At 48.2% G+C, this 9,712-nt stretch overlaps 1 protein-coding gene across 1 annotated transcript; it reads right to left on the bottom strand.

Annotated features, from left to right (window-relative positions):
- Positions 1-469: 469 nt before the first annotated feature.
- On the bottom strand, positions 470-9,472 carry LOC122704829 (pregnancy-associated glycoprotein 2-like). The gene is made up of 9 exons (XM_043919875.1): positions 9,384-9,472; positions 7,940-8,081; positions 6,867-6,984; positions 6,648-6,766; positions 5,245-5,438; positions 4,209-4,325; positions 2,523-2,664; positions 2,339-2,437; positions 470-616 (listed from the first exon to the last, which is right to left on the bottom strand). Exons 1-9 carry the CDS (start codon positions 9,434-9,436, stop codon positions 470-472), a joined length of 1,131 nt encoding a protein of 376 aa, XP_043775810.1. The 5' UTR covers positions 9,437-9,472.
- Positions 9,473-9,712: the final 240 nt, after the last annotated feature.

A 9,712-nucleotide genomic window follows, 5' to 3' on the forward strand; every position in this document is an offset into this window, starting at 1 on the left:
GCCCTGGTCTCCCTCAGTAGGTGTAGAAGCCTTAAGGAAGAAAGCTGTCGGGCTAAGACAATCAAAGAAGAGAGAGGGGAAGGAGCGAGGGTGAGAGAGAACTGATGACTTCTGATTTTTTGGGTCCAGTCATTGAGATCTTTCTACCTGCTCTGGTTCCTATGTACAGGATCTCCAGTGTTCTTCTGAAAAGTCTCCCCTTTCCTTGAAACCAGCTGGAGTTGAGCTCCTCTCCCTAGTGGTTCAGACTTGGTTCTAGATCCTGCCTGATTATGATGCAGCTCCCAGACCCAAAAAGAGGCACCCATTTGTTTTAGCACCATTAAGAGTGAAACATTTTATTCATTGCTGAGACTAGGGTTTGCAGAGCACCAAACACAGTTCACCAGCATTGCTGGGCAGGAGTGCCCTTGTGTGAGTGAGTGTGTGTTAGGAGAGGCCTGACTGATTCCTGAACCAGTCCACGCATTTACACTGCCGGAGCCAAACCAATCCTTTCATTTTTTCGATCAAAAACCGAGAAGTACTGCCTCAGAAAGACGTCACCCAGGAGCCAGTTGTCTGGAGAGATAGCTTCTAGACCCCCGTAAAAGGCACTAACGCAGGAGCTTTTTTCCTGGGGGAGGTAGAAACACACACCAGTCAGCCTGTGAGCTTACCTGCAACCCCCTCCTCAATATCCAGTCCTAGCACACTTCTTGGTTTCATTTCCCTCTTTTGGTATGTATCAGGTGATTTTCTCAGCACCTTGGGATATGAGGGTTCATCCAAAAACAAAAAGGGCCAAGACGTGTGGTTTCCATATGGCAGGAGTGTGGGGAGGGGAGGATTGGGAGTTTGGAATGATCAGATGCAAAGTAACATACAGAGGAATGATAAGCCACAAAGTCCTACTTATAGCACAAGGAACGATATTCAATATTTATTGATTAACTAATGAAAAAGAATGTGTATATTTGTATATGTACAGCTAAAGCACTTATCTGTGCAGCAGAACTTAAGGCAACACCGATCAGCCATACTGCAATACTGTTTTCCAGAAAAGAACAAGAGCGTCCCTGGTTCCCCTGACACTCTCTGTTTCTTTCCTTCTGACTCCTGCTCCTCATTTTCTCTGCAGAGAATGCCTGTTCTTCTCCTGGATCCCCAAAACCTGTTCTTTTTTTTTTATTATTAACTTTTAATTTTGCTTTGGAGTATAGCTGATAAACAATATTTTGAATTTCAGGTGGACAGTAAAGGGACTCAGTCATTCATATACATGTATATTTGTCCCAATGACCGCCCTTCCATCCAGGCTGGACCTTGCATTCAGCAGAGTTCCGTGTGCTATACAGTAGCTCCCTGTTGGTTATGCCTGTTAAATATATTCAAAGCAGTGCTCACAACACATTCTTTAAGACGTCGCTCAGGCCCTCTGAGAAGCATGTTTGGACTGACACTCACCCTTCAGCCAGTCCAGGCTTGGCTGGGTGACTTATTCAGGTCTCCATCCCCACTGGTCGGTTCATAGCCCTCATCACCCCTAATAAGTCCCCAGGGTCCCTTTGCAGAGCACCGTGGGTTTCCATTTGCATGGAATCCAGGGCAGATTTGCCTAGACCCAAGCAGGTCTCCCTATGGAGCCATGAATCAGGGGTTTTAGAATTACTGCAATTCCCTCTCTTCCTCAAAGCCGTCTTTGAGCCCGACAGCCTGCTCTGAACTCCCAGAGGGAGCTGGCGTGAAGCCTCCACCCTGTGTCAGGTCTGAGCAGGCACTGTGTGCCCTTTATTCACCTTAGCATCCAACCTCCCCACAGAAGGGTCGGGCAGCCCGACTCACAGAGGGGGAACTGGGGCTTAGCAAGGGGAAGTTGCAGTCAACATCTAAGGTAGCCATGTAATTTATTGTAACCGGGAAAATTTCAAGAAGGAAAGGGAGACTGTTAATCATTATGGTGGGACAGTACACAGCACCGCCACCAGCCAAGCCCCCTCGTCACATGTCCTATTTTAGGGATCACTAGAGCTGACTTTCCGTGTTCCTGCATCTGAGGGCTCTAGTTGAACTGAACATCTATGAGGGCAGAAGACCTTAGTGTTCCCCTCTCCCTGTGACTCCCACCATGCCAGCATGGAGTGGTATCTCCACATTTATTTCAGGAGGACGGATATCCCAGACCGTCCTCCACTCTCAAGCGGTTGATTTTGTGGGAGGTGCTGGCCCAGCCAGAGGGGCTCAGTGGCATCTGCAATGGTGTGGCTTGGACTGCCGAGGGTGCCCTCCTCCCAGCAGTAGCCCAAGGGTTCCTGCAAACCCCAATTTAGAGATCCAGCCCTCAGGGGTGGCCGCTCACCTTGATGATGTAGGCTTCAGGGGGCAGTGGATAGTCGATGCCATTGATGTTGAAGATGACAGGAGGCAGGGTGTTGACTGCATCACATGAAACCACATACTGTTAGAGAGAAGGAGAGAGGTTGGCCCAGAGGATCCTTATTATGTGGGGAGACTGGGAGTGACCCTGTGGCATGACCCTTCACCTCAGAACCCTCGGGCTTGGCGTTCATGAGTTTGTGGATGTTGGTGACTATTTCTGTTGAGCCACAGATCAATGCTGATCCGGTGTCCACAAAGGCCTGACATCCACGAGAACAAGCAACAACTTCCCCGTTCATGGTGGTGCTGAGAGACAGTAGGACAAAGCGGGCATCAGGGTCATGCAGAACGTTCCCTCCTTGAAGAAATTGTGAGCTCCCTCCCTCACAGCTGCCCCCTCCCTGACTGTCTCCTGAACAGAGCTTCATCTCTTGCCCTGACTTTTCTTTTTCTCTGATCACAGCACCTTTTTTGATATCCTTGAGCAGTACTTGAATACTCGAGGCTCTTTTGTACCTTGACACAAGCTGGTCTTCCTTCCTAGAAGAGCACCCTCCCCTTTAACTAGCTAATTTCTCCTCATCTTCCAGATTCCAGCTTAACTGTCATGGTTTCAGGGATGTCTTTCCCCCGGTTTGTATCAGTCTCCTGTCTTGGTCACTCTTTGTAGACCCTTGCTCATGTCTAGCATGTACCAAACTGACAATTCACTATGTTTGTGTGTCATTTCTTGCAATTTGCTTTCTTAGATGTGAGGGCGAGATTTATTCTCATCGCGTCCCTAAAGTGCCTGGCATACAGTGGATGCACAATATTTGTCTGTTGGATGAGTGAAAGAAGACTGTGAAAATAATGAATGGAGACCATCCAGACAGGTATATCTGATGTCTCACCAACAATGGGTCAAACACACAGTGAAGATGGAGGTTCCTGCGGCAGCAGATTCTCATAAGGGTGGGAGAGACCGGCTGCCCTGGGAGAGGGTGTCTCTGAGCAGCACCCCCTCCCTGGGTTCAGACACTGAGACCCTGATCAGCCAATACCTGACTAGACACAGAACCTCAAAGGACAGGTAAGATTTTATCTGAGGGTAGAACACAGAATCTCATCAATAATTGCCTCTTGTTCTCAATCCACTCCTGGATCCCACCTTCCCAATTCTCTCAGTTATAGCCTCTGCCCCACTGTGTGCCTTGGGACATGGCGTGTCTCTTTTTATGAGTGGCATTCAGGTCCCAAGACTGTGGCCATCCTGTCTCCACTGCTGGCTAGCTTCTCCCTAAGGAGATCAGATTTCCCCATTTCTTCAGTACTTTCCCTGATTTTAAACTGACATTTCTCTATACTGAGAACTTCCTTGGTCCCTTGTTGCCCTGGACAGTTGGTCATCTTATCACAGCTCTGTTCAGGCTGAGGAAATTCTTCCTGATCCTCTTTTCACCACCCTGTAAAGTCCTATAACTATGCCTCCCACCTCACACTCAGGGGTGCAGTCCTCCCGCAGCTGCACAGGCCTCTCTGGACCCTGTGAGGGACCCTGTTCAGAGACCTGGTCAGCAGGCCTGGGCTGATTATGAACCCATGTGTGGTTTGTGGGTCTATATGTTTCTGTGTTTGTTTATGCGTGTGTTAATACGTGGCTCTGTGTGTACTCGTGTCTCTAGCTGGGTATGCATGTTTATCTGTGCCTATTGTATCTTTGCATGAGTGTCTGTGTGTCTGTCTGTGTCCTTGTGGGTGGTGTGTATGCCTGTTGACTGTGTGTCTGGGAGTGCATTTGTGTGTCTGCCTGTGTCTGTGTACAGATAGGGGAGCATCATTTGGGATGACCTTCAGAGGGAGAGGCTTACCGGTTCATGCTTATCTGCCAGTGGCGAGTATGGGACACTGGTACCCAGTTGAGCTCTCCCTTGTAGTAGCGGTGGTCCACCCCACCAAACATCACCACACTGCCCTCCGGCTTGCTTCTGCAGAGAGAAGGGAGGGGGATCCTTAGAGGACAGTAACAACAGCACTGTCTGAGAGCTGTGCTTATCCACCATCAAGGCCCTAATAAGGTCCCCATCTACATATGCAGAAATCGAGGCTAGGAGTGATTGAGAACCAGACCAAGGTCGGTCACTGGCTAATGAGTGGCACAGAGGAGCTGGGCCACCTGGCCGGGCTCCACCCACTCAGTCTTCAGAAGAGGCCCTGGACCTCCTGTGACCTCAGTGCTCAGAGATACCCTCAGAAGACAGTGTGCTGAAGGGTTTTGGCTTCCCCCTTGTCCAGCCTGTATTTTTTCAGAAACATCAAGGCCTGAGGCACTAAGGGTGTGGCTTCAAGTCACACAGGGTTGGCTTCACTGGCCTGTGACCTGTGCTGTCCTTTGGGCCCCACACACAGCAGGGCCCCCACCTCTGCTCTCGTTGTCTTGAAATTCCCAATACTTGTTCAAAATGGAGTCCAACACTTTTGTTTTGGATCCCACACTTTCTTTTTGCACTGGCTCCTGCAAATTGTGTAGCTGGTCCTGGGTGCTCAGTGAAATGTTAGTGAGGAAGGAAAGATTTCCACCATCCCTCTCTTGCCTTCCATGTCAAATTCATCAGCATATCCTGTTGCCTTTTCTTCCAACTCATATCCTGACACCTTGCATTAGTCTTCCTTTTCACTCAACCCCTACACCAAGCCCTGGCTCTTGCACTCAGGAGCATGGTTGTGTTCCAATAAAACTTTATTTATAAAAGCCAGTGGTGAAGCCAGGTGGGGACCTGGGGCCATAGTTATCCTGGGTTAGTCTATCTCCCAGGATACTTCTGTATCAATTGTTGCATCATTTTCATACAACTGAAAGGATTTGACAACTAATTTGGAGAGAGGGATTTTCCAGCTCAGACTTACTTGCTCAAGTAGAAGGCAAAGACAGGCTCAGAAAAGGCACCTTGGGACCACAAGTTGTCAAAGATGGGGATGGCACCTTTGATGCTGATGGAGGGGAAGGCCAAGCCCAGGACGCCATCAAAGGGCACACCATCAAACCCGAATTCCACCACGCTTAGGCCAAATGACTGATTAAGGCTAACGAAGTTCCCGATCTGTGGGCGAGAAGAGTGTTCTCACATAAACGTTTGGTAAGTGGGCCTAGGCTTGGGCTGAGGAAGAAATGCCATTAGCTCTGCAGAGAACTTTCTGTGAGGACTTTCTGTGTCCTTGGTAGACCTCAGATGGTTAGACCGAGCTGGGAGGGGAATTTGGGTTCCATTTATGTGGGTCCATGGATTTTAAAACTTCTGCCCCTCTCAAAAACACCTTCTGAATGAGTCAAATTGGCCTCAAGGCTTCTGTACCAGTGGGACAGCCAAAGTCCCGCCAGGACCCAATGGTGCCCCCTTATGGACAAAATGAGTAAAGAACAAGAGAGCATTCTCTGGCGTCTCTATGAAATGATGACAGAAATGGACTGGATTGATGGTAACATATTTTGGATTCTGCATCTGGCCAGAAATACAGAAGTCCATTATACAATGTTTCTGGCAGGGTTCTTGTGAAATTCCTGCCTGGGAAATACCCTTTTGGGGGTATCTGTGTGTTTGTGTGAGAGTGTATGAGAGAGAGAATAAGAGAGAGAGGCGAACTACTCAGGTACTTTGGGGGAGGAAGGCCATAGGTTTTATTAGACTTCCAAAGGGCCCATACTTTGAGAACACACTTATCAGGCCCCCCTACATCTCTGGCCTCCTGCTTATCTGCACTGGATATCTGAAATTCCTGACTTCACCCAGGGTCCCCTGATCAGTATTTTCCTTTCCCCAAATACCCACCACCAGCTTCAGTCCTGACAAGCCAGCCCTTCTCCACTGCTTACCACAGGTGTGATCTCAGCAAGGCTCTTGCTGTCTGCACCTCAGTTTCCTCATCTGTATCATTAGCTAATCAATGCATCTGCTGTGTGTGGTTTTTGAAGCTTTAAGCAAGTTATTACCACGGCAGTGCCCGGCACAGTCTGAGAATATAAAAGCCGGTGATTTCTCTCCCCCTCTTCTGGCTCCCAGCAAAATGAACCCTGAGCTGCTCATGGGCAGAGGAGCTGCAAGTCCACAGCCCGAGCCACTCTCTGGGTTAGCTAATCCATTTGTTTGTGTGTCACTATGGAGACGTCTCCCCAGGGACAGGATCCTGTGGGTAAGATGGCCAATGTCTATGGGAGTTAGGGTAGGATGGTCCTGCCAGCTGGTCCTGTATCTGTTTTGAAAGCAGTGGTCACTCCATAGTCAGTCCTGACTCAGCTTTTGTTTCCACATTACCCGAACGGTATCAGAGCCAAGAAATCCCTGAATTAGCCCAGTTCCATAGACGATGGTGACAGGCTGGCCTGCTTCCCTGAAGCTGGAAGAATTTTGAGGATTGAAGGTTTTGTGTGTTTCTGCAGACACAAGAAATGAGTGTCAGTCAGGTGCCAAGGGTGGAGAAGGGAGAGTCAGGGCAAGGAAAGGGTGGGTGGGTTGGGGGGTGTTTGTACTCACTACAGGCTGGACTTTCACAAGTGATGGAAGGCACCCACAAGTCAGCTGAGCCTGTGTCAAAGATGACCTGGAACTCCTGAGGGGGTGTTCCAATGGCGATGGTCCCCACGTAGGCAATCTATGGGAACCAGGAGGGGTGGGTTAGTGCAGATCTGGCTCCCCTCGATTCCCCCACTGCTGCCTCCCTCTGGGTGTCACATGTCTCCTGAGATCACTTTCCAACCACCATGCAGCTCACAGCCTTTGTTCTCTGAGGATTTGATATTTTTCCCTGTGCTACACAGTATCTGGGATATTCTCTCTATGACCAGGGGTTGAAAAAGTACCTCTTGCATTGGAAGCCCAGAGTCATAAGCACTGGACCTCCAGGGAAGTCCTAGTGCCTTCATCTGAGAAGCTCTCTAGTCTCTTCAAACCCAGCCTGAGCACCTCCTTCTCCAGGAGGTCCTCCTTGATCAATCCCAGCCACTCCCTCTAAACTCAGGACACATCCAATCAACACCACACAGCTGACCCTTTCATCTGACATATACTTACTCTTTGCCTTTCTCTCAGGCTAGCCTGCACAATCTTGAAGACAAAATATGCCCTTTTTTGTAATCTAATAAGAATAACCACATTGTCAGATTCTTATGCCTTACATGGATTAGGCAGTCAGTGACTTTTTACTGCTGTGATTCTTGCATCTGTGGAAGCTGAATTCTTTTGCCTGGGGATTCACTCTTGCTTTGCAGTTGGCTTTATCCTTTGACCAGAGATGGCTCACCCTTCATCTGTAACTGAGTGGCTCACTTATTTCAGAAGGAACAATCTCTGTCAGACTAACGACACATCTTTGACACAGAAATGGATGTTTATCTGCCACCTGGTCATTGCTGGGCCCAGTCACCACAGACCAAGAGCTGAGGATGAGAATGCCTTCTCCTCTGGAATGGGGTCCCTGTTGCCCAGTGTTTCTGCCTCCTGCAGGAGCCCCAGCCCAAAATTCCCACCTGCCATGGCCAGAAGAGGTAGCAGTGCTAGCCCAGAGCACCAGGGGGCGGTGAGGAGAACCATCCTCCCAACAAACTCACATCCAGAAAGTTCCTCAGGGGGTGAGTGGCTATTTCGGTGTCTCTCTTGGACAGTCTGTAAGCTTGTCCCTCCAGGAAATTGTTCAGCAAGTTTTTTTCCCTCAGGGTTTCTCGCAAAGTCTTCACTTTCCTTAGAGGCAAACTTTCACCGAGGATTAGGAAAAGAAACAAAGGAGAAGATACGATTAGCTGTCCGTGTTAAGGTATAACTGTCATTGTAATGGCACTGTGGATTTTCCAGCGTTTTTATGAGCGTCACCTTGTTATCGGAATGCCATGCAAATGCCATTTCAAAGATGTAGGTTTGAATACAGGTTGTGTTGTGTAACATTGTGTAAGACCATTTGGACTCTCAGCTTACTCCTGGGTAAAAAGGTGAAATATAATGATTACCACCCTCCACATAGAAAATTTGGGAGATAAGTGAAGTGATGGATATAATGTACCTGATATATAGTAAATGTCAGCAATGACAGACATTAGTATTGCTATTGCCATCCCACTGTATCCTTCTCAAGGAAGCTCGGGGAGAAAGGTTCTAGAAGAGGATCATTATCCTATTTTTATGGGGAGGGAATCTGAAATTCAAGGAGTTTGTCACTTGGCTGTGGTCACACTGCTTGCCAGATGAACAACAGCATAGAGGTAGCTCTCCCAATCTTTCTCCAAGTAGAAACAGAACAGAGGGTTAAGAGAAGAATCCAGGAGATAGGAAACAATTTAGAGAAATTAAGAGGCTAAAGAAGCAAGGATGAGTCAAAATTGAAAAACTAAAAGAAGAGAAAACAACACGGAGAGATCTGCACTCACAGAGACTTCCAAAGAGATGGAGAGATAAGTGAGAGAGACACAGAGATGCAGACATAGACATATACACACTGAAGTAGAGAGAGAACAGAGAGGAGACCTAGAATAAAATGTAGAAAAATGCTATTCCACAGGACCACACACACGCACTAAACAATTGCAATGAGTTCCATTTTCAGCAGGTCACCACATGATGGGGTCCCAAGAGTTGTGCAACCATGCAAAGCTACACCTTGACCCTTGGGACCCACAGTTTCTATAGCAAGGTGCATGCCTGCGTGCTAAGCTGCTTCAGTCGTGTCCAGCTCTATATGACCCTATGGACCTCAGCCTGCCAGGCTCCTCTGTCCATGCGATTGTCCAGGCAAGAATATTGGAGTGGGTTGACATGTCCTTCTCCAGGGGATCTTCCCGACCCAGGGATCCAACCTGCATCTCTTACATCTCCCACATTTGCACGGGGGTCCTTTACCACTAGCACCACCTGGGAAGCCCAAGGCTAAAGACGCAAGGGTAAGTACCTATAGCAGGGTATTTATCAATAAGTAAGAGTTGAACTTTAAGACTATCAGGGAAATGTTCCATTTCTTTCTAACCCAGAAAGGAAGAGGATGCGGCTTACAGTCCCCATACTTACATGACTATGCACTCTGAGAGGGCCACCAGCCCGAGGAGCACAAGCCACTTCATGCTTCTTTCCTGGCTCCAAGTACTCAGGGAAGCTTTAGTTCTTTAGCATGCAGTGGTGACCAGGAGCTTCTGGTTATATGTGTTCTAACCTGCCCTAATTGTCCCCTTTAGGCCACTAATGGATCTGATAAAAATACAAAGCTCTTGATAAAACTTTTATCTTCATTCTTGACCTTGGGGAATGGTCTTAGAAAATTCTCAGAATTCAGGGAATTCTACTGTGATCTCTTCCTTGAGGCTTGGCTGGAAAACCAAAGTGAACCACATGGACATCTA

The sequence above is a fragment of the Cervus elaphus genome, chromosome 2 (assembly GCF_910594005.1).
Source record: "Cervus elaphus chromosome 2, mCerEla1.1, whole genome shotgun sequence".
Taxonomy (NCBI): Eukaryota; Metazoa; Chordata; class Mammalia; order Artiodactyla; family Cervidae; genus Cervus; species Cervus elaphus.